The sequence below is a fragment of the Danio rerio genome, chromosome 19 (assembly GCF_052040795.2).
Source record: "Danio rerio strain M-AB ecotype USA chromosome 19, GRCz13ab, whole genome shotgun sequence".
Lineage (NCBI taxonomy): Eukaryota > Metazoa > Chordata > Actinopteri > Cypriniformes > Danionidae > Danio > Danio rerio.
The window spans coordinates 43,634,492-43,661,326 of NC_141039.2; the positions used below are offsets into that span (position 1 = coordinate 43,634,492).

Below are 26,835 nucleotides of genomic sequence, written 5' to 3' on the forward strand. Positions count from 1 at the left end.
AGCAGTGTGTTACAAATATGAGTTTTTCACTCAAAAAAGTAACTAATTGCATTACTTAGTTACTTTTTATTGAAAGTTATGCGTTACAAAAAAGTTACTAGTTGCATTACTTTGTTAATTTTATAGAAAGTAATATGTTGCAATGTTGTTATTTCCCAAAATAAGTAACTAATTGAATTACTTAGTAACTCTTTTATAGGTTTTCTCCCCTAAAAGCAACTAGTTGTGTTACTTAATTACTTTTTATAGAAAGTAGTGCATTATCATCCGCATCATCATCAGCATCTCCACCTTTCTCTTGCCTGAAGATGCTGTCTTGTGATCTCTTTTTCCAGTCTCCTGTGGTGTCGGTGGGTTTTGCTCTGTTTCATCCTAACCTGTTGGTGGGCGGCACATATTCGGGGCAAATTGTTCTTTGGGATAACCGAAGTCACCGGAGGACGCCGGTTCAGAGGACCCCGCTGTCTGCTGCCGCACATACAGTAAGAGCAGCAGATATCGTCAAACACCAAAGAGGTTTTGTATTGTTTAGAACACCAGTTACAGCAGAAAATTTAAAAAAAAAGAATTGTAATCCATAAAACTAACCAACCAGGCGTGCGTTTCCCAAACAACGACATAACTCGTGGCTGAACTATCATAGTACGATGCATCGTTTGGGAAAAGAACAACTTAGTGATGAGTGTTTCCCAAAAACTGTAGTTTCTCTGTCGCAGATCCATCATTTGAATCACGTTAGTTATAATGTAAAATGCTCATAATGATGCTCTGAACGGGATGGTAACAACTTCTTTGGAGAAGAACACCATCCTTTCTTCGTGCAAATTAAAAAATCCAATATTAGTTTTGGTAAAAACATGCACTCTCTTACTGAAAATTTACTTAAATATACTGTATGTAAATGGCACATATAGGGCCTATATTTCCTTTACAAATAATATTGAGAACATTACATATTATATTCAAAAACATAAAATCACTTATAAAAACAAACACGCATTCTAATCTCATATATAAATCATATAAATAAATAAATGAGGCTATTTATTAAGAAATGAAATTTAATATTTTAAAAATGCTACATTAATTATAATATTAATAATATTAATGATGGTAATGATGATTATTATTATTATTATTAAGTAGGATATTGTTTATTTATTTATTTTTAAAGTCTACTTTTACAATTTGACAAATGCAAACCACTGCAGAAATGTGCTAACCAGCAGGCCCATGTCATATACAGTACAGATACTTAATAAATAACCCACTATAAATTACAAGCATTAACGTACGCTTTGTTTTTTGTTTTCACAAGCTTAGGAGACGTGACATAAATTCCGTAACATAAATAACCTAAATAAGCATTATTGAGCATGTCTTTAGCATGTCTTTGAGCAGGAATGAAGATGAATTCATTGAATCTTGCAAGAACGCTTTCTTTGCCATTCCAGATGACTTCATTAATAAGTTATTTGAGTCATTGCATGGATGCAGTCCTCCAGGCTCATGGGAGTCATACACTATATTAATTCTTTTTCCACTGCACTGTGACTTTATATTCTAAACTGGACATTATTTCTGTTAAGTGACAAGACTTTTGTCGAAGCAAAATCAGACCTTACTGTCCTAATTAAAGAATTCAAAATCAAGGCATGATCATATTTTATTTGGGTAAAATCTAGAGGCCTTTGCCTTTCATATAAGCCACTTCTGATACTAAATGATCAGCTAGAAGTCAAGTTATTATTTGTTGTTTCTAAAACTTGGATAGGCGACAAGACTTTTGTCAGGTATTGTATGTATATATATACTTCTACTATTATGACTTTTACAAACATTCTACTATTATACACTATTGTTTTAAAGTTAAGTTGATTATTTTATGATGATAATAATGATCATTTATCCAAACAGACAAAAGCACATGTTTAAGCACACTTCAAATACCACAGTAACAATTATGAAATAACATATAATGATATACTTCAGTAAGTCATATATTTAAGTGGGTCTAAAAATCTAAATTTTGTTGATTTTGTAATAAATCATTGGGGTTTATTATTATAGTTTTATAAATTAAACTATAATATTTTTCTATAGAATATATATCCACATTTTCACCTTATTGTCGAGTGTATTTTTTTGTTATCAAAGTATGCTAAAAATTTATGTCTCCTTTAGAAATAATATGTAACAGTTTTTTTGCATTGAAGGTTGCAGCATCAAATATTTAATATATTAAATATTTATTGTTTATTCTATTCAATTCAATATTTACCTCTATCTACCTAACGCTTTTTACAGTGTAGATTGTCAAAGCAGCCTAGCATAGACAAAGTTCTAGTAAGTCAAAATGGTTCAGTTCAGTTTTCAGTTGTTCAATAAATGTCACTGCTGAAAGCCGAAACACCGGAGCAACTCCGCCGATGCACAGCTCATCTGTTTCTACAGAAGAAATAAAAGCATCCATGTTTAAAGCATACAGGGTGAACTGTTCCTTTAAACGCACACTGTTGCCTTTATTGCATGTTGCCGGTAGCAGTCACTCGTCAGCGTTTTCCTGACCTCGTCTTCTGTCTGTGCAAAAGGCCGCCCTCCGTCTACCCAGGGCTAGACTCAGTCTGTCAGCACAGTCAGGCTCAATGAGCCCCGTCTAACCTCTTGTCATGCAATAAAGACAGTACAAGCTAGCAGCAGAGCAAAGGGACGTCTATAGATGCTTATTGTGCTCAGCTGCCACACGCACGGCCCCTAAATGCCATACATGCTGAGGGTTTAAACTCCCGTGCCCTCAATAATGAAAGCCTATGTCCCGAACCGCCGTCTCACCACTCCACCGACCCGTCTGAAAGAGCCCATTGTTGGTCCAAAAACAAAAATCAAATTGACGGCAATAACGACATAATGGATTCACACAATTGACTGTATTTGCTGATGCCTAGTCCAGGTTAGTTCACAGGCTGGGTATTGTGTGCGTGTAGGGGTTCAGCTCATAGCTTTCAGTGAGATCATTATGAAGTCATTTTTTTGGATATATCGCAGTATCATAAATGATTTATCCCTAAACATCCCTTTTTTAAAACTCATATGCTGTCATAATCTCCAATCTAAAGGAAACTCCACATCTGTTCTGTAATGATGTGTTTACTGACAGGAGGGCGGGGTCAATCTGTCAATCACAGCAACAGAAAGCCACAACCATCCAATCGGTTTCCCAAGGGCTGAAATCAAGTCCCACCCTGCATTTCATTTAGTATGAGATGCTGTTCACTCTGATATTTACGTCACAATGGAATAGAAGTACAAATACAATACAAAAGAAGAACAGAACTATAGCACGTTTTCCTTAATATTGTATAATATCATTAATTCATTCATTCAGCTAAGTGCCTGTATTAATCAGGGGTCCGTCGCCAACTTATCCAGCTTATGTTTTATGCAGCGGATGCCCTTCCAGCTGCAACCCATCACTGGGAAACATCCATACACACTCATTCACACACATACATTATGGACAATTTAGCTTATTCAATTCACCTACAGTATAATGCAGGTCTTTGAACTGTGGGGGAAACTGGAACAACCAGAGTAAACCCATGCCAACACAGGGAGAACATGCAAACTCCACACAAACAGTTTATTTGACAACACATGTATACTGTACTCTTATACTATACTGTACTCCACATACTGGTACTTTAATTTCATGATTATTTATTCATGACAGACACTAACAAGGCGCACTTTCTTGAATTTTCAAGAGTTTGAAACTGCTACCCACTGTGCCATATTTATAATTATTTTTTTATTATCTTTTTATAAAGATTTATTTATAATTTACATTATCACAATGTACATGTATGAACTGAATTATGGAGTATGTGCCTTTTTCAATGCATGATGCAGCCAGTTAGAATGCAGTCAATGCAGTTTTTTTGAAGCACAAAATATGGGTCTTTGTGTTTAAAATGTAAATATGACACAGTTAAGTAATAACTCATTCATTTATTCATTTTTCATTTCGGCTTAGTCCCTTTATTAATCAGGGGTTGCCACAGCGGAATGAGCCGCCAACTTATCCAGCATATGTTTTACACAGCGGATCCCCTTCCAGCTGCAACTCATCCCTGGGAAATCCATACACCAGTGGTCACCAAACTTGTTCCTGGATGGCCGGTGTCCAGCAGATTTTAGCTCCAACCCTACTCAAACACACCTGAACAAGCTAATCAAGGTCTTACTAGGTATACTTGAAACATCCAGGCAGGTGTTTTGAGGCAAGATAGAGCTAAACCCTGCAGGGAACACAGGCCCTCCAGGACCAGGATTGGTGACCACTGCCATACACACTCATTCACACACATACATACATGGACAATTGAGCCTACTCACTGCCCAGTGGTTAGCACTGTCACCTCACAGCAAGAATGTCGCTGGTTCGAGTCCTGGCTGTACCAGTTGGCATTTCCATGTGGAGTTTCCATGTTTTCCCCGTGTTGGTGTGGGTTTCCTCCGGGTGCTCCACTTTCCCCCACAGTCCAGACATACGGTATACTGTAGATGAATTGGATGAAATTGACCATAGTGTATGAGTGTGTGTGAATGAGTGTGTATGGGTGTTTCCCAGTAGTGAGTTGCAGCTTATATTCCTGCATATAAAACATATGCAGGAATAGTTGGCGGCTCATTCCGCTGTAGCGACCTCTGAAATAGAGACTAAGCTGAAGGAAAGTGAATGAATGAATGAATTTATAGTATATTATAATGCTTTTGAACTATACTTTAGCAAAGTACTTCAATGAATCAGTTATGGTAATATCAGTTACAACAACTGCAGTAATATAAACAAAAATATGTCACAATACTGCAGTTTTTTTTAACTACAGGGTATATTATATTATAATACACCAGTGGTGTATTACACCAGTCGGGTCGGTAGCCCCAGGGGGGGTTGCAGGACAATGACAAGGGGTCGCTTGGTGATTTCCAAAGCTCAAATAATTTTGATTAAAAAAAGAAACTACCATATTTTATTCATAACCCACAGAAGATAGTTAAAAGTTACATTAAAGAAACAACAACATACAAATAAAAATGTATCAGCCTTACTTTTTTTTTTCCATAGGATTGCGACCCCTGGGGTGTTTAGATGACCTGCAGCAGATTGATTTCATAGGGCCAAGTTAAACTCTCTGACGACTTTTATGACACTCTAATACATTAAAAATAAGATCTTTGAGGTTAATATTAAATTTCATTAATAAATGACTATAAAAACATATGATTATTAGTCTGTTGCATTTTTGTGTTGTCAGTATGCTTATGTTTATCTAGGCCTATAGTTGTATGTGCAGTGTTTGTATATTTATAACCTCCTTCGAGAAAAATGGGGGGTTGCGAGTCACAGACATTGTTATTTTGGGGGTTGCGGGCTGAAAAGTTTGCGAACTCCTGTAATACAACACAGTTTGCTGTAGTAAAAACTTATCTTATTACAGTACAGTATGTATTAAAGTTAATCAGTTCACTAATAACACTACAGTATGCTTTAGCATTCATTAACAGTTGTAAATATTATAATATATACAGTATAATACACTTTACTATTATATTCATCTTTATTTCTATAGCGCTTTTAAAATGTAGATTGTGTCAAAGCAGCGAAGCATAGAAGTTCTAGTAAATGTAAACTGTGTCAGTCCAGCTTTCAGAGTTGAAGTTCAGTGTGGTTTCATTTTCACGGCTGAAAGTCCAAACACTGAAGAGCAAATCCATCAATGCGCAGCTCCACAAGTCACAAACCAAGCAAGTCAGTGGTGACACATGCTTTAGTATATTCGTTATGCTTATCGCCACCTAGCTTTAGTTTTAATTTAATAATTATTTATCCATGATTGACGTAACCAGTGAAGGTACCTGTACACACATTCCTGAATTTTTCCATGTTTTTCAGACAGTTGACATACGGTATGTATTTTTATCTTAAAGCACCCTGTATACTGCGTCAATGTGGTCGGCACCCAGAACGCCAACAACCTGATCACTGTGTCTACAGACGGCCGGATGTGCTCCTGGAGTCTGGATATGCTCTCACAGCCTCAGGTCAGGGCTGATACTGTATAACCATAAAAATATACAACTATATAAAAGTCCTCTTGCTCAGTTGATGTGTGTCTGTTGTAGGAGAGCATGGAGCTCGTTTATAACAAGTCTAAACCAGTTGCGGTGACTGGAATGGCCTTTCCTACTGGAGACGTTAATAATTATATTGTTGGCAGTGAGGAGGGGACTGTGTATACAGCTTCCAGACACGGCAGGTGAGTGTTTTAGTCTGTGTTACATTCATATTTCAGTCAAATATTATATTCACATTTCAAGTCTTGCATTTACTCTTACTCAGATTAAGGCTACACTAACAGAGCAATCACACTTCATTTTAATCAAGTCATAAATCTCAAGTGTGAAACTTCGGTAACACTTTACAATAAGGTTCATTAGTTAATGCATTTACTAACATGAACTAATTATGAACAACACATGTACAGCATTTATTAATCATAGTTGAACATTTACTAATACATTATTGACATCCAAGTCCATGTTTGTTAACATTAGTTAATGCACCATGAGTTAACATGAACTAACAATGAACTACTGTATTTTCGTTAACTAACGTTAACTAGCATGAAGAAATACAGTAGTAAATGTATTGTTCATTGTTTGTTCATGTTAGTAAATGCATTAATTAACATTAACTAATGAACCTTATTGTAAAGTGTGACCGAAACTTCTTTACTGAACGTTATTGTGAATGCTGACTTGCTGAATCCTAGTGACTCAGTATGTAATATCATTGCACCTGCTGCAGCCATGGCTCAGCAACAAAGTCCCTTGATTATCACGCCAGAGTAAGAGCATAGTTCCTAGTCATAGGAACCTAGAAAATAGACCTAGAAAATAGCTACTTTGAATTTTTCATTCATTCATTCATTTTCTTGTCGGCTTAGTCCCTTTATTAATCCGGGGTCGCCACAGTGGAATGAACCACCAACTTATCCAGCAAGTTTTTACGCAGCTGATGCTGCCATGCCCTAGTAATTTTATACAACCAGGGGCGCCGCTATCAGTTTTGGGCCCTATGAAAGAATATTTGAGGTTGGCAGTAGCTGGTCCAGCTTCAATGACACCTCGGGCAAACAACCCCTCACTGCACCCTAGGTGCCCGAAGGTGAAGTGCAGGGGAGGGGTGGTGGGGGATTTGTGGGAAGAGGTTGTGCCTTAGTTTGCTATTATGTATTAACTTATTGTATGTTACACTTTTATAATAGCCATTATTGATTATTAAAACTGATATTCAGCAAAAGAGACAAAGTATGCTTTGTATTTTTCGAAAAAAAATCAAAGGAGGTAGTTATGTTAGACAGGAATCGGAAACCTTTTTTCAGCCAAGAGCCATTCCTGATTTTTTTGGCTAATGCATTTTTTAAAGAGCCATTGAGGTGTGTTTTTGTACATGCTGAGCAAGTCGTCAAATGCTGTTGAAATTACATGCGCAAGGTTACCATAACAATGTGTTTGCCCTTTATTGGTGTCGCAATTCAAGATAATCCGCAGCACCACACATGCGCTTTAGTCGAAATGTCCTTTTATTGTAAATTTTATTGAGTTCTTATTCATTTTGCTGTAAAAAATAAATAAATTAATAAAATAAAATACAATATAAAGCTAGTTGTTATTGTATTTTCAACAGGAAACTGATTTCTAGTGACAGTTAAAATTCAGAAAAATAAATTGTTTAAATTATTAAAAATGATTACAGTATTTAAGAGAGCCATATGTTTCCCACCACTGTGTTAGAGGCTCCGTTTTGTTATAAATATGCATACAGTGAAGATGACGCTAATATAAATATGCAGCTACACCATGCCTCAACATTTTTAGTGTCTGTTAAGTTAATATCAAAATGAAAAATTGGCAGTTCCTTAAATCATGTTTTTATTTTATTGTTAACGTAGCCAGGGTGATGTGAATGAGGTTATAAAGTAGCCTACACTGACCCTTTGAAGATTTACCCGACTTGTCCTCGGGAGTTTGTTTTCCATATCAAACTTAAGGAAAATGGTGCAAGACTGAAATTTGTGCTCTGTGTCAGTGTGGATCGGGGAAAATGGAGACATCTAAAAGGCGTGGCTGCAGACATTTGCCCATCTGATTGCCCAATCAGATGGGAAGATGTCTGCAGCCACGCCTTTCAGATGTCTCCATTTTCCCCGATCCACACTGACACAGAGCAACAGCACTTTATAACCAAAACAGCCACTTCAGCGTTTCCAAAAAGATCAGTTTTCAGGGCTCATACATTCCGGGGTGGTGTGGACGGAAGGTGTAACCGTAGCAAAACTTATGCGTTTTAAAGCTAAAATATATTAGTGTAAATGGGGCCTTAGAATGATCCTAACTTGCCCCAGGTTAGTGCTGCTCCTGTATACAACTGTTCAACAAACAAGAATTTAATACTGATTGAGTTACATTTTTTACCTAACATTGTCTGTTTTACTCTGTCTTGTTCATGAAATTGGACATTTATTCATCTCAAAGCAACACTGCAGTGTTTTATTCCTCTAATACTTGTAATTTACAAATCATTTGAGTCAATTATCTAATGATCAATTCATAAAAAGAGTCATTTGCATCATTTTGAAATGAATCTGCCATTTTGAACGAATCGATTGAATGGATGATTCAGTAAACTCAACACACACTTTCTTGAAATTCACTATTTCTTTTTTTTGACAATTGCAGATGACATACTGTTCTTTTATAAAGCCATAAATGTTGGTCGATATTGTTCTGACCATCCCTTTGTGTTGCTCCGCAGTAAAGCTGGCATCTGTGAGATGTTTGAGGGCCATCAGGGGCCGGTGACAGGCATCAGTTGTCACAGTGCTGTGGGCCCGGTCGATTTCTCACACCTCTTTGTCACCTCTTCTTTCGACTGGACTGTGAAATTGTGGAGCACAAAGGTAAGACAGAAGGTCCCCTAAACCTTTCTAACATCATCCGAATATTTCATTCTTTTAATTTGACACCATGTGATTTTTTTCTTGACTAACAATCAGCTTATATTAGAGGCTCATGGAATGGATTTAGTCACCATCGACCACTGCATCATTAACAAATTCATTCAAGAGTCAGATTTTATTTGCACTTCTGTTCATTCAGTGATATTTGAGTATTTGACAACAGAGGAAAGTCTTTAGTTTAGTTTGTTGATAACTATGACTTGATTTTTGAATTCTGTATCCACAACAATGATATAATGTGCATCATTTTATGGCTAGCAGAATTTGCGAATGGCTGGTGATTTCAAATATTAGTAACCAAATTGGCTAAAATATTTGAATCGTACTGCACTAGATTTTGGGGGTATTTTGCATATCCCAAAACTGAAAAAAATATATAATTAAGCTGTGAAAAGTATTACTTACTGATTGAATATTGTAATATCCAGTAGTAAGTTGTCATTTTTTTATCATTGTCTTAAAATTGCCTTTTCCTCTCATGACACACATCTACAGCTTCAAAACATGATGTTTACAGTTTTTTCCAATTGTTTACACACAATTACTTGTACTTCAGACACAATGACTATGTACATGTACATGTAACTGATGCACCAACCCCCTGAACCAATTCTGCTAAACTACAAGCACAATTCCTGCTTTACACTCAAATTGCAGGTTTAAAACACACTTTTTTCAAAACACAACACACAATTCTCTGCATTTTGCACAATTTTCATGCAGAAAATCTTTTGTTTTCACAAGGAACACACTGTCATTCACAATTGTAAAGTCAGTTGTCCTACTTTGCATACTAACTCATCACATGAGTAAACACCTGTCACACAGAATTGCAATTTAGAAATTAGAGCTCATCTGGTTCACAACTAGTTTATTGCTCACCCATGTTTTTTAGATGTTTATCTCCCCCTCCATATTATCCATTCCTCAAACCTATTGAGGATTTTTTTTTTCTGTCTGGAGATGGAAAGTGTACGACCGAAATCCACACACACACGTATACCCCTTCTCCAAGCTATAGCAGTTGATGCTTTTCGAGGCTGGATTCGCCATGCAAAGTGACATTTCCCCCACTGCTTGAACACCAAAACAGAAAAGAGGATGCAGTATAGGTGATAAATAATTATTATTATTTATTTTATTTTTTTTTACTGTGACTGTATTCAGTAAATACTGTTGATGGTATGTAGACCATGATATCTGCAACTTTGTGTTGGCTGTGATGAACACTGTGGATACTGTATTTGTGCGGAAAATACAGTCAAATATATTTGTTATTTGTTTGTTTTGTATAAAAACAATACTCTGAAATATTTTTCAATGCACTTCTGTAGGCCTACTGTCTGTAGTAAAGTGTAATACTGAACAGAAAAAGGCTTACAGAAAGTTAAATTGGAGAAGAAGTGGTCAGAGTGTTTTACATTGAGCACATCAGTGTTAAACTGATCTTATAAATGTCTGTTGATGTGATGGCTTGTGTGTGTCATTTGAAAACAAAAGACCATTTTGAGAAGAAATCACATTGTTTTGATCGTAGAGTTTCATTTTGCAGAAGAAATGAAGAGTTTTGCCCAATGTGTGTGTGTTTTGTGATTTGTGTGTAGAGTTCTGACAATATGAGACATGCTTTCAGAAAATGTGTGTAAACAATTGGAAAAAACTGTAATAGAAAAATTAAAAGCAAAAATAAATTAAAGGGGTGGTCCAGAGTGTAATTTTAAGGATTGGTTGTGTTCATAAGATGCAAAGCAATGTGTGCCCATGCTTCACTTGTAGAAAATCACGTTATTTTTCATTCACCTTACTTTGATTATATACAGCTGCTCAGCTAACATGAAAACGACTGGTATATTTCATAGTTCCTCCGAAAGGCCGGGCCTCAAGAGGCTCTGATTGGTCAGCTATACAGCAGTATCAGTTTTCCTGAATCAGACAGAAAATGAAGAGCACACAGCTAAACTGCGTGCTCTCTAAAATACTATCTGTCAAGTGTCTTTCACATATATTCGGAATAGACATGTGTAAGTAATATAAAACATTCACATATCTTTCGCAGTTTGTCAGTTGAGATGTAGAACACGGAAAGCGGCAGCAAACAGCATTTCCCGATGTTTACATCCTTGTTTACGTCCACGCAACAACATACCGTTAACGCTTGAAACTGTGCATATAATAGATCAATTTTAACAAATAAAAATACTTACAGGTTGTGGCTCACAATCCACAGCTTCGTCGGTTGGAGGAATTTTTTAGCCGAATCCAGCACTGAACTGGGAAAGATTCTGGATTCTGTCCATTGTCAAATGCTATCAATATATTTTTTATAATTCTCTGCAACAGAATGGAAATTAAATTAAGCACTTCTCTCTTTGTGTTTTGTCCTTTAGAAGCCCAAATACAGATACTGAACAAGCTCTGTGGAAATAGCAGCGTTTGGATGGCATTTTAGCTTTCTCTGCTATAACATTACAGCACCTCTGGCCACGCCCCTTATCTACTTGTGGTGAATACATGTAACCTGAAGCGCTTGTGATCTCATTACCTGAATGTATTTATTTGTAGTCCCCAAACTTCTTTCGGTGTAGGCTTTGCCTGTAGGCTTTCCAATGTCTCCCTTTGCATTGAACTTTGAGCATATTACATTCAGAGATATTGTTTACGATAACACAGTTACACTAAACATCAACTAAAGTTTAAAACATGATATCGAAGTGGACCACCCCTTTAATAATATTATGTTGTTCGATTCATTTTTAATTAAATACATTTTTCTAAGCAAATTATTCATATTACATGCAGGCAAATATGAAGTACATAAATTATTTACATTAAAAAGTAGAAACTCACTTTAGGCTAGAGATTTAATCTTATTAGGAAAAAATGGATGATGATTTTTTAATGATTGTTAATTGTTTCTCTTGATTTTGCAATAATGAATATTAATGGTGATCCAAACCTTTACTAATTGTCCTAATAGTATTAAACAACACCCATTCTTGCCTTTTTGAAAAACAGTTTTGATCCACAAACGTTGATTACTGTACATATAAATCATTTTATCCCACTATATATTTGGCGGCCTTAACTTATAAATAAACTTAATACATGCCTGAACTTACTGTGTTGATAATGAATTGCAGAACACTTCTAGTGCTCTTGAGGTGGGATACAGGTAGGGTGAGGGACAGGTTTGGGGGTATGGGTACGTTTAAGGTTGGGTTAAGGTGTAAGAAATGGTCAATAGTGTACTTTCAAATTTAATTACAGAAATACATTACAGATGCAATTACATGCAGGTTCTTAGTCAAACATAAGTATAATGTAAAAACATATTTAGACAATAAATACATTATAGCAGATGATTATTTTCAAAGAAAGCCAAGGCAAGTTTATTTATGTAACATATTTCATACACAATGGTAATTTTACGTGCTTTACATAAACAGAAATAAAAGAGACAGTGTAAGATTAGCTAAACAGATGGGTTTTAGGTCATGAATTGAATGTGCCCAAATTTCTAGTTTATTTGATCCTAAAGATCTGAGTGATTTCTTAGGTTTGTATTCAGTGTGTATATCTGTAATGTATTGAGGTCCTACAGGCCATTAAGTGATTTATAGACAAGTAATAATACTTTAAAGTCTATTCTAAATGTAACTGGGAGCCAGTAAAGACCTGAGGACAGGTGTGATGTGCTCTGATTTCCTCATTCTGGTCAGAATACTGGCCGCAGCATTCTGGATGAGCTGCAACTGTCTGACTGTCATTTTGGGAAGGCCAGTGAGAAGTCCATTACAGTAATCCACCCTGCTGCTGATAAAAGCATGAACAAGTTTCTCTAAGTCTTCACTGGAAACAAAGCATCTAATTATTGCAATGTTTTTGAGATGATAGCTGATTATTTACTGCTTTGACATGACTACTGAAAATATTCTTAACCTTATTTTTAGTTGTTTCAGTGTAAGTTCAAAGTACTTAAGGCCAAATATTTTGTATTTGAGGAAATGACCCTATTTTGATTCAAAGACAAAACAAGCTTAAAACCACTTATAAAAAGCTGTAATAGATTTGGTTGAATTATACTGGAGCATTTTTTACTTTTTGTTCATTTTGATGCCTTTTCATAACGTACAGTACAGTACAAACCAGGTACTAATTAAGTTTGATGACCAGTGGTTGAACTAGCTATTGCATTCCTGGCTCAAAACACAAGCAAGTACGGGTTGTCAGACTGAGGACCAAAAGGAGCGAGCCATACTATCGAGCCCCAAGGCTGATTTAAACCGTGTTAGGAATAAAAGCAACGGCACACAATAGAAGGGATATTTTCCATATTAAAAGAAGTTTTTGTTCTAACCAACACCTAAAGTTTATATTTTAGAAACTGCTTCTATTTCTTGCAGCTGAACAACATAAAACTTTGACAACGATTACCTCAGGTACACCTCATCCAGTGTTAAATGCTATTAATGTGAGTTTGAATGCCATTTTACATGACGTTTATTGTCATACTAATGAAAGCAGCAGCAGATAGTTCACCTCAGATCTTAAAAATAAAATATTGTAACCATTTAAAATTGAACTTCAGAACTGTGACTCAGTGCAAACCAACTAATATCAGTGAAGCAGCATCTACATTTAATAATGTTAAAGAAGTTTAATATGTATTAATTAGATTATAAACCTTACCCTTTTGTTGGAGTGCAGTGAGTGCACTATTCTGTGCCTCTGCATGGCTGTATTTAAATTTCTGTCGTGTTTTGTTTGGTGCAAACAGCCAAATTGCTTATCACTGCAAATCTTGTCACGTAGTGTGTTTTTAGGACATGGGGTTACAATGTAACCTGCTCACCAAATGTTTGTGTTAATAATATTTAAATTATTTGCTTATTAATAACCTCATGTGGAACTCTGAATCTGTGTCTCATTTTTAAGTCTGCCAATGTCCACCAGAGGTCGCATTTTGGTTGAGGACACATACTTTGAGAGCCTTCTGACTGAAAACTTTTCCAACAAGCCAATTCTGGGTGCTGAAATAAAAGTGGCTAAACTGACATTGGACTTTTAATAGAGACCAAAACAAAGACAGACGTTCTGGCACAAAACGCACATTTTCAAAGCAGAATATCTGACTTCAGCATTGTTTTTCAGATAAACCAGAATGTTCACTTAGCACGTTTCTTAAATATCTGCTAACTTATTATGGTATTTATATGCTTTAGAAGAGTCAAAAACGTACATACAGCACCTTTAAAGGCCCTTTTAAACCCTGCTTTGTTAATGAAGACAGTATCTTGGCGGTTTCTTGTACATGCAAGTAAATCCATTCTGCATCCAGAGCTTTGAGGCCACTGGACAGCAGCGTTTTGCCCTTGAGTTTAATCTGCGAGTTCAGAAATGAATGATTGAGTCTCTTGATTGAGGTTCAAACCACATGGACCGGAGAGATTGAGCAAGCTTCGGGTTAAGGGCGGGAGACGTATGGACATGGTTGTGCTCACAGATACTGCAATCTGTGTCTGGAGATACTGGCTCAGATCACATTAACCACAGAGTGAGGGAAGCATGAAGGCCAAGTATGAATAAAAGATGGACAGAGAAGGAATGTTAGGGAGGAGAGAGGCATGGATGTTGAAAAAAAGGAAAAAGGAAAGGCAATGGAAAAGCAGCTTGAAGAAGAGATGTCAATGACAACACCATAGAAGAAAGAAGTAGAAGTAGTTAAAGGGACAGTTCACCCACAAATGAAAATGATGCCTTCATTTTTTCGGCCTCATTCCTGGATGACTTTCATTTATTTGTAAAGCCCCGGTCAGATCACATGACTTTTGTCATGATTTTGGTACAATTTCCTTGATGTAGGGTGTCGTGAGAAGTCGTAAACGACAAATGGGTATCGTGACACAACATTCAATCATTTCATTTCTTCAATGTGGCATAGTTCATGACAACCGATACCATGTCCGTGACACCAGCTCGGAAATTCTAGCATGTTTCATTTTTATTCACGATGAGTTCTGTCGCATGGGTGACACTGGACAATAGGAGCCCATAATTTCTCAGTTATATCTGCGGGCAGTGTTGGGGAGAATACTTAGTAAATGTATTTAGTAACAGAATACAGAATACCTGCTTTAAAATGTATTTGGTAACGTATTCCGTTACTTTGCTTAATCCTGGTACTGTATTCTAAATACTTGGAATACTTCCCCTTAAAAACAGCTATTAAGGTTATTAAAGAAAAGAAAAACTTCAAAATAGTTTATGTAAAACCAAGGTAATGTAACAGGTTTTATCCAACGTTTTAATTTCTATTATGAAAACTTCTCACCTAAGAACAATATTGAAAATATTAGAAGAATTTAAAATGTGTTTGCTTTACAAAAATGTAGACATTAAAATGAACAAGTTTTCTTTTAAGGTTGTTAGCTGGCAGGCAGAGATAGCACTGCACTGTCAGGTTTCGCTCACCCCTCTCATTCTTTAAAGAGAAAAAATGCTTGAACTTTTAAGACGTGATTGCATTTTTTCCTTTACTGCTGCTAGAAAGTTACTTCAGTTGCGGCTACAACCCCTCGAGCTCCCCGTCTGAATCCTCCATAGTTGTACACTCAAGTTAACCAGGGCTGCCAACTTTGGCTAAGGTGCCCATAAGTCCCGCCAGCACTTGTGTCAGAAAGGCAAATGTAAATTTAAGAAGCATAAACGAAACCTCTGAAAGCGCAAACGAATAATCAAGCAGCGAATTCACAAACAATGACGGCAAAAAAAGTAGTTTATTTGAAAATCATGGTTGTTGTCCGGTTGTTTGGTGTTTGCGATCGTCCTTTTTGCTGTGTGAGAAACTGGAGGTGTGGCGTGAGAGCATGAGAACAGGGTCATTCGCGTGAGTCTCACTGAGTTAACGCTGGTGATTGCAGTCGGGAGTGTAGCTTCTGTTATTATGGTTTCAGTTTAGGAATATTGTTATGGGCCAGACACGCATCGCCCGAAGTATTCCAATGGTATTAGGAAAGTAACTGTATTGTAAGTACCCTGTTTAAAAATAGTAACTGTAACGGAATACAGTTACCCATGAATAGTATTCTTAATACGTACCGGCGGTACATGTATTCCGTTACTCCCCAACACTGTCTGCGGGTGCTGCCGTCAATCTGTTGATATGGTAATCAAAAAATAGGCTGCATATTTACTTATGGGTGGGCCCCGGGTGCATAAGATCAATCATTGCGTATACACACTTTAACTACTTTTTCTAAAATATTAAGGTGTTTTAAGCAATTTTATCTGACAGACACAAAAATAACTCCAAAAAATACACTAAAATTAAGATACAAATTACCAAATACTAATATAAATACCAAAGGAAATTATTTTTAAAAAAAATTATTTCTGAGAAAAATATTCAAATTATTTTTTTGTTTCTGGCCGTCCACTACTAGACTGCTTAACTGTGCGGTGATGAGTTGTTCTGCCACATGGAAAATAAGGATTTAAGTAATGCTCCACTGTATGTGTTGTATCACAAACCTCTTTTTAATTTCGATATTTTGTCTTGAGCATCTGATTTTTCCTTGGTGCTGATGTGCTTTCATTTTCTCTGTCTCATCTCAGCAAGTTCAGGCGAGGGAGTGTTTAATAAGCAACCCTGACAGGAAAATATAAGCTTGAAAGAAAATATCTTAATATTAAAAAGGATATATAAGGTTGATCCTATCAGTGTCATAATGAATACCCTTAAATAATGTAGCCTAGTTGTCAGCAAGTATCAGTGATTATTAAGATTGAAATAAGTATTTAAAAATTAAATTAAGATAATAAATAATATTGTAGCAACACTTGTGACTACTTTGAGATATAACGCTCATCGTATACATCACGGGATGACTGATCGTGAAGGAATGTGTAGTCTGGCACATTTGTTACCCACGACAAGTCAAGACTTTATCAAAACAAAATCACACAATCTGACAGAGTAACCTTGGTAACTGCCAATAAAAATTATGTGATCTGACCGGGGCTTAACACAGATTGGGAACGAATGAAAAGGGAATTCATTTTTTAAGCTTCAAAAAATTTGCAGAATGTCTTATTTGTAACGATAAACACATTTTGAGTTATATTATAGATTTGTGTGGAAAATGATGATGATTTACAGTAATTTACAGGGTTGAGAAAACATGTGGATGAGTATATGATCAGATATTTTACACTTTTGCTCAAAATTTTGGCATCAGTAAGTTATTTAAAAGAAATTAATATTTTTTTCTTTTAAGAAGTTGTACTTTTATTAACTAAAAATTTTTTTTATTTGAGCAAATACTATAAATTGAACAAAAATTGTGGCAAATTTGTGTGGAATATAACAATATTTATATTTCAAATACAATCTTTTGTTATATTACACAGATTTCAGATTTCTGTTTCATATTTGTAACATTTTTTGTAGATTTCTGTGTATGCCTCATTCCACGAAAATAGTTAACAACTGAACTGTTTTCAACATGGTTAATATTATTATTATTATTATTATTTTGAGCACCAAAGCAGAATATTAGAATCATTACAGTGTATTTAGAATACATATCCAAATCCAAACATTATTCGATCGGGTAACACTTTAATTTAGATCACAACAAACCATTAACTAACACTTCTAGCTTAATAAACTACTAATTAGCTGTTTATTAATAGTTGGTAAGGTCGAAGTTGGGTTAAGGTTTTGGGTAGGATTCAGGATGCAGAATAAGATCCTATTTTAAAACTACTAATGAACAGTTAATATCTTAATACTATGCAGGTAATAAGACAATAAGTAATAGCAGGAGTTTTGACCTAAAGTGTATAATGTTTCACAATGTTACAACTTTTTCTGTATTTTTCATCAAATAAATGCTTGTTGTGAGTTAAGAAGCTTCTTTAACATTAAATAACTGCACCAAATGCACACTTTTGAACTGCAGTAAACATTTTGTGAGCACTATACCAAGTTAACAAGGAGTTAAAAAGTAGAAACGACCAAATAAACTGGAGTAGATGGTGAACACGGGTCATTTAACAGGGAAGTGGCACATCTACTGCCTCAGGCCCTGCAAGGGAAACACTGAGCTGTGTGAATGAGATCTACAGTTTACATATCATATTCTCACACTCATCGCTATCTATGTGCACAAGGCTACGTAAAGTGCTGAGCTTCCCTAAACCACAACATACCATCCTGTCACTTTAAGTTGGACTCCATGCATTTTCTCCCCAAATCTTACACTTTGTGCATTCTGACAGATATTAAAACATTCCTGGGGTGTTATAGATGTGCGGGTGTTATTATTTGGGGACGGGGGAATTCCTTTCCCTTTGAGCTGAGCCGCAGGAATGCATGCTTGTCTCTTTCTCCTGCATGTGGTTGTGGTCACACCTTTGACTGGAACTTTATTATCGCTCACAATAATATGAAATTCAGATTTCACCTGGCTTGCTATTTTTAGACATAGACTAGTTGCCATGTTATGGTATAAATAATTAGGTTATATTTCATGCTGCCTTTTAGACAGTCGTCATTTTGCAGCTTAATATCAATAAGCTCTCATTGAGTTAGAATTTGAAGACTTCAACTTAGTAGGTCTGGATTAGTAAAAGTTAACATTTACTTGTACATTTTCTCAGTAGGATGCAAAATAGACCATGTACACTGTACTAAAATACTAAAGACTCCTAGTTAACATGTAGCTGCAAAGTTATATAATAAATAATAACTAAAGTGGACCATCAAATTAAATTGTAAGCAAAAATAGGGGCTCATTTGGGATGCAAAATTGATCATGTAGGGTGTACTAATATAATACAAGTACTAGTTAGCATGTAGCTGCAAAGCTACTTATAGTATTCAAAATATCTAAAGTGGATCTTTAAAAGAAAATGTTTGAAGATATGGGGGCTCGTCCGGGATGCATACTACAAAGTCTACTAATACTCTAATGCTTCCAAGTTAAAATATAGTTGTAAAGTTACTTATAATCTACAGGAAAAACAAAAAAGGGTTTGCAGATATGGGAGCTCGTCCGGGATGCAAAATAGACCATGTACATTGTACTAATATATTTAAGATTCCTAGTTAACATATAGCTGCAAATTTATATAATATATAATATCTAAAGTGGACCATCAAATAAAAGTGTTAGCAGAAATAGGGGCTCATTCGGGATGCAAAATAGATCATATAGAGTGCCCTAATATAATGATGAGTACTAGTTTACATGTAGCTGCAAAGTTACATATAGTCCTCATAATATCTAAAGTGGATCTTTAAAAGAAAATGTTTGCAGATATGGGGGCTCGTCCGGGATGCATACTACAAAGTCTACTAATACCCTAATGCTTCCAAGATAAAATATAGTTGTAAAGTTACTTATAATCTACAGGAAAACAAAAAAGGGTTTGCAGATATGGGAGCTCGTCCGGGATGAAAAATAGACCATGTACATTGTACTAATATACTTAAGATTCCTAGTTAACATGTAGCTGCAAATTTATATAATATATAATATCTAAAGTGGACCATCAAATAAAAGTGTTAGCAGAAATAGGGGCTCATTCGGGATGCAAAATAAAACATGTAGAGTGCACTAATATAATGAGTACTAGTTAACATATAGCTAGTACTCATTATAACATAAGTGGATCTTTAAAAGAAAATGTTTGCAGATATGGGGGCTCGTCCGGGATACATAATAGACCATGCACAGTGTACACATATATTAATGACTCCTAGTTATTGTAGTTGCAAAATTACTTACATTCCACATATTATCTAAAGTTGACCATCCACAAAACAAAAAAAAAGGTTTGCAGATATGGGGGCTCATCCGGGATGCGAAATAAACTATATACAGTGTACTTGTATACTAATGACTCCCAATTAACATGTAGCCGTAAAGTTACTTATAATCCACACAATATCTAAAGAGGACTTTCAAAATAAAGTGTTAGAAGATACTGGGGGCTTATTGGGGGATATGTCAGCTCTTCTGGGATTAAAATAGACAATTTACAGTGTACTGATACTCCGATAATTGCTTGATTAGATTTAGTTGCAAAGTTGTTTATAGTCAACACAATGTCTAAAGGAGACCATCAAAAGAAAGTGTTTGCAGATATGGGGGCTCGTCCGGGATGCAAACTAGATATTGTAGTGTACTAATATACTAACAACCCTTGGTTACAATGTATTTGCTAATTTACTTATATTCCACAAAAGATTTAAAGTGCAACATCAAAATAAAGTGTTAGTAGACACTGGAGGCTCATTTGGGATAAGGCAACTAATAATTGGGTAAGTGATCCAAAATAGACTATTTACAGTGTACTCTGATGACTGCTGGTTGACATGTAGTTGCAGAGTTACTTATATTTAACACAATGTCTAAACTGTCAAAAGAAAGTCTTGCCTAAATATAGAACATAATGTTGTGTTCGTTAAGCAGATTTTTCCATTTGTTATGTAACCAAGTTCAGACAGACAATTCTGTTCTCTTTACTGGTGTCCTACAAAACACAGAAGGGGAAAACAGTAGTATTTTTCCCATCAGTGCTCGGTCACTGTTCGGAAAAATTCTTCTTGCATCCTAATTTGTGTCTTTAAAGTGTTCATGTCCTTGATGACTTTTCAATCTGCATTACAGTTCTTGTTCAGATCGATGGTGGTGGTGGTGGTGACAGCACATATAAGCACCTTTTTTTCTGACAGGTACATGAGCTTTTGGAGACTTTAATGCATATAAACACAAAATCCCATCTCTAGATGTCTGCGCAGGCATGATAGAGGTTATGGAATGAATGAGAGGTCTGCTGCTCTCAGGAATATGCACATCACGCTCTGTTAGAGGGAAAAAAGTGCTCTGCAAACTGATCTGTAGTCCTCCGGGAGGCCAGAATCAGCACTGGCGCCTTCAGGATTTGGATTTGTGGTTGTGGATCCTGTGGATTAGATCCACTGATGAGAAAAGTTAAAGTATTAATTGAATTTATCTGTCTGTCTGTCTGTCTGTCTGTCTGTCCTTCCATCCGTCCGTCTGTGTCTATATCTATTTGTCTATCTATCTATCTATCTATCTATCTATCTATCTATCTATCTATCTATCTATCTATCTATCTATCTATCTATCTATCTATCTATCTATCTATCTATCTATCTATCTATCTATCTATCTATCCTGTCTGTCTGTCTGTGTCTGCTGTCTGTCTATCGCTTGATGGCCGTACAAATTGTTTTATCATTGTTTTATTTCTCTGTGATTGATCATATGAATGGTATAAACAGGTTTTAACTTGCTGCAGTTTGTTTCATGTTTTTTTTATATATATTTTTTTGTAAGTAACCTCTTATAAATGTATTTGATTTCATTTTCTTTTTGGCTTAGTCCTTTTATAAATCCGGGGTCACCACCATGGAATGAACCGCCAACTTTTCCAGCAAATGTTTTACGCAGCGGATGCCCTTTCTGCCGCTACTCATCACTGGGAAGCGCACACACACGAACATGGGGAGAACATGCAAACTCCACACAGAGACGCTAACTGACCCAGCCGAGGCTCGAACCAGCGACCTTCTTGCTGTGAGGCGAACATGCTACTCACTGCGCCACCTTGATCAAAGCATATAAAAACTTTTACAAAGTATTTAATAAAGCTGTTTCCAATGCCTTACCCAGAGATGGGTTGTGGCTGGAAGGGCATCCACTGTGTAAAAACTTGCTGGATAAGTTGGCGGTTCATTCAGCTGTGGCGACCCCGGATTAATAAAGGCACCAAGCCGACAAGAAAATGAATGAATGAATGTTTCCAATGCCAATAATAGGTGATAAACTGTCATTTAACTCTGAATTTAAAACTGCAAGGTGATCCTTCTGAGATCATTATAATATGCCAATTCTGGTGCTCAAGAAATACAACTCAATCACTTATTTCATAAACTTAATATTATTACCATGTGTTTCATCATAATAAATAGTAATTCATAACACATCAAATTTGTAGCATTTTATTAGCATAAATCATATCAGACAGTGTTTTAAGGAGGATAATAAAAAGTTATGTGTTTGCAGTGAAGGTGTGTCGACTGTGGTGTATTTTGATGTTACAGTGACACACACTTATACACGCATTCTCCAGCATGTCTTCATCAGTGTATGTGGGTCTGCACTGCTCCGCCCAGCCGTCTCCTCATACCTGTTGAGAACACATTCAGCATCTCTCTCTCTGTCTCTCTCTTATTCTCTTTTCTTGTACGCCACAGACAGCTGTTACACTTAGGTTACAGTACACCTAGGAGAGACTTTCATCTCCAGTTTTTTTATGACACTGCTTGAATGTGCAAAGGTTTTAATTAAGCCGATCCCAGACGGGCCCCAGGGCTGCAGCAGCGCCACTCTGTCTACCGCCGATGCCACTCTCTCATTCTCTCTCTCTCTCTCTCGCTCTCTCTCTCTCTCTTTCTGTCCCCTTACAACCCCACACCTTCTTATTCATCCTGTTCACCCTCTCCTGCAAAACTTGCATGCAGTGTAGGGCTGTGCAATATCACGCTGTACAGTTGTAGTCAGAAATAGGCCTCCTGTTAAATTTTAAATTATTTTAATTATTTTATCTTATTTCCCCAAGATTTTAAATTTTTTTATGATTATTTTTTTTAATTTTATTCAGTAATTTAATAGTACAATCAGTTTACAAATATTTACCTCCTTTTTACTTCCCCTTTTCCCTCCCCTCACCAACAGCAGCAGTGGCTGTCATTAGATGTTGCTATCATAAATCCAGTAAATACAGATAAATAATATCTAAATACAATAAAGACTCAATAAATAAATAAAAAAAATTAAAAACGCACACATATAGAACATAATACTAGTAAAAATTATTTTAAAAATGCATAAATACAATACCAATACTATATTAATAATACATAAATAAATCAATTAAGATAATTACACTTTTACTGTGCGTCTCACCACAGACACCTTAATCATTCTCCAAAACTGCCAAAAAATTTCCCCATCTTCTCTGATAAACATCCAATTTATCTAGTAATCTATATGTCATTTTTCATATGCTGCCACCTTCCCTTGTTCTACAATCCATTCTTGAAATGATGGTGGACCTGCTGAACATTCCCTCATGATGACTTTTTCTTCCAATCATAATACTTGTTTGAATCCACTCAGACATCTTCACACCAGATCCCAACAGGAACAGTTGATATATGTTAGGACAAAAAGAAAAGCAGCATCCAGAAACATCCTGAACATAATTATGCACTTTAACCCAGAATTCAGGACCACAGGGCAGGCATCAAGTCTCCTTCACTTTCACATCTCCAGCATTCAGCAGAGTCCTTCAACCCAAGCCTGAAAAGCCTACTCAGAGTCCAATAAAAACGATTCAAATTTTTAATTGTATTAAGCGTACTCCTAAATTCACATTACTTTACAGTTTTGGCAATTTTTTTCCCATGTTTATCGCTAAATGTACAATTTAGCTCTTTAAGGTCAAACTGTTTTAAGCAACCCGGGCTCATTGTGGAAACGTAGCCCCGCGGACGTTTCTGCGGACCGCGATTTACGTCCCGGGAGGTACGTATTCGAGCGGTTTTTGTTTTCGCGGATTCGCGAGAGGCCGCTGTGCATGCTTTTTCGCGTCTCGGGCGGCTCTCGCGCGAAAAGCCGCCGGATCGGCCGACTCGGCCGCCCTCCTCTTCCTCCTCCTCCTTCCCTAAACCCGAGCGACGGTTCGCAAAAGCCGTCCAGAAAAAAAAAAAAAAAGCAAAAGCCCTCGTCTTCGATCACGTTTTCGGATCCTGCCGCATTCTCGCCCTTATTTTTCGGATTCCGTTTTTCGTCTTACCTGATTTCCGAAACCTGCTGTTCCCCGGACTCGATCCCAGTCGTCGTCTACCGCAGCCGGCTCCTCCTCCTCCGGGGCCTCCGCTCCGGCGACGCAGCGCTGTGAGCTAAGCGGACAAACTGATTGCATCGGGAAAGCCCTCCACTTGGAGGCGAGCCGTCGGCCGGCGAGCGCGAAGAGGAGGGGCGGAGCGGCGCCACACCGCCCCGTGGCGTTCGCTCGAAAAAAAACTAAACGCGGCCTTTACGTACCTCCGGCCACGTAAATCGCGGCCTCCAGAAACGTCCGCGGGGCTACGTTTCCAGAATGAGCTTGGGTTGGTTTTCAGAGCAGAATAGATACCCCTCCCCCCTTTTTTTTTCACTAACCATTTACAATACACTGAAACTTCGTGCCCTCTGCCATGTGCTCTAAGAACAGTGTTGCCAGATATTCCCCGCCCGTCCCCTCGACTGTGTTCTCGAGACTGAGACCCCCCCTTTTTTCATGATTTCACAACCGTCACAACCCCAGCGTGTACTCTTGGTGTGCCTTCAGGAACAGGGTTGGGAAACGTTGGTCTGAAACACCCAGAAAAATGCTGCTTGTTTAAACTACTTATTAAAAACGAGTTGAAACAACACATTTCTTAAGGTTTTTTGGGGGGGAACAACTTAACTGTTTTATGTTAAATCCACTTAAATTGGTCAGAACTATGAAGTTAACTGAATCTATTTGTGTTGGGACGACATGAAGGAATTGTGTAGAACCCAGCATTACAGTAAAGCACTAAAAACTGCAGGACTCCACACTATTTATTCATGTTATCCCAACACAAATCCATTAAGTGAAGTTATTTGGTTTTAACAAATTTATGTCAGGACACTGGCTTGATCTCTCTCTCTTTTTCCTCTTTTCTCTGTCCCTGTTACCTGTCTCCTCTAATTTCCTTGCTATTTAAGCTCTCCTTTTTCCACTTTACAGTTGCTAGTGCGTCCTGTCGTTATTCAGGCTATCTTGCTCTTCACTATGTTATCTTGTCTTGTTCGTTCCTGACATTGTCATTTATGGCTTCATGTTTTTGACTGTTCTTTTTCTTTTTGCTTGGTTGCCATTTTTTTTCTCTTGGATTCATCACGATCAGCCACCTACTTTCAACTTCGCCTGTCTGACCCTGAGCTTGTCTGTCCTCCGCTGCCCCATCTGCCTCCCAATCGATGGCCGCCTGCCTGACTTCTCTCACGCCTGACATTTTGGACACTGGTTGCTTGTTTGCCTTTTGCTCTCGCCGAGCGATCACCTCACTGATCACTTTTGAGTCGTAAGCCTCGGCTCATCGTTGTTTTAAACAATCTAAATACAATCTTTTGTTTTGACAGCAAATGCCTTTGCGTTTTTCTCTCTGAGTATGACAAATTTAAGTGGATTTAACATAAAACAATTACATTTTCCCCCAAAAAACTTAACAGTTGTGTTGCTTCAACTCGCTTTAAACAATCAGCAAAAGTTATTTTCTGAGTGTTTTAGACCAGCGTTTCCCAACCCTGTTCCTAAAGGCACACCAACAGTACACATTTTCAACCTCTTCCTAATTAAACACACCTGAATCAACTCATCAGGACATAAGAAGAGACTCAAATACCTGAAGTTAATGATAAGGGAGACACCCAAAATGTGTACTGTTGGTGTGCCTCCAGGAACATGGTTGAGAAACACTGTTCTAGACAACAGTAACTAGACACTTTAAAGACTATATGAAATCACATTTAACAATGTTTATCTTGCGAGCGCACATTGTTGTTCTGTAGGTGAACAGATAATCCAGAGCATGTGAAAATAAATGTTTGTTTTGGTGATCTTCAAAATTAAAATCTGAACATTTGCTTCCGGCTTTGGAGCATACCTGTCCATCCTCCCGTTTTTCATGGGATTCTCCCGTATTTTACGGTTCTATCCCGCTATCATCCCGTAAAGGTATTTTCCCGTATTTCTCCCGTATTTTCAGTCTTTCTCTGAACAGCCGAGCCTCCCTATACCCAACCCATACCGCCGAACCACCAGGGGTCGCCCCTTGCTCTAAAACGTGAGTCGTCTGTGCTTTCGCTTTGTTTAAGAATGAAAACATGAAAACGCTTATAAATAAATATTAAAAACGGTGAGATTCCATTGCCTTTTGATTACAGGAGCTGTCACCCATCCTATACAATCCTCAAAACATAACTTATAACAGTCTTATAACTTAATGGTGCATGACTGTGACGGTGCTCCATAGTAATAAAAAGATGCTGTTTCCCAAACGGATTCTGTACACGCGATTTGAAGCGGAGCGAAAGTCTGGCTTTTGGGTGCGTGTTTAAACAGACACACACACATAATTAATAATAATAACATATAAAGATGTCGATCTTGGTGTTTTTTTTCCCCAAACACAACTAATTTCTTCTTAAATGAGCATAAAAAGTAAGGAAAGCAGTCGAATGCTTTCATTATAACATTAGATGTGTGCATTTTTAAAGTGACACCTATTATTTAATGTAAAAAAAATCTTATTAAATGCGAGATTCATTCGTTGCTCTTTAATCAGAATGTGTAAGTTATACAGTGGAGAAACGGCTAATGAGTTTGATAGCTTGATTCTGTTTCATTATAATAGCTATTCATTTTAATAAGCTAATGTATTTGCTGCGAATGTATATATTTATTTTTCTTTTGTTAATAATCATTTTTAAACATATTACTGATCATTTAACTGTTTATTTACAATGAAACAGCTAAAAATGAGCAAATTAATTTAGTAATTTGGGGATTTTTTAAAGGGGGATTTGGGGAATCCCTTATTATGGTGGCCATATCCCTTATTTTCACATCCCAATGT

The 26,835-nt window shown here is 36.8% G+C and overlaps 1 protein-coding gene across 1 annotated transcript in view; it reads left to right on the forward strand.

Annotated features, from left to right (window-relative positions):
- Positions 1–26,835, forward strand: part of dync1i1a (dynein cytoplasmic 1 intermediate chain 1a) — a 160,034-nt gene that overhangs the window by 117,998 nt on the left and 15,201 nt on the right. The window contains 4 exon segments of the mRNA NM_001441552.1: positions 336–482; positions 5,992–6,105; positions 6,187–6,320; positions 8,882–9,026. Of these exon segments, the coding sequence (NP_001428481.1) occupies positions 336–482; positions 5,992–6,105; positions 6,187–6,320; positions 8,882–9,026 (540 nt within the window).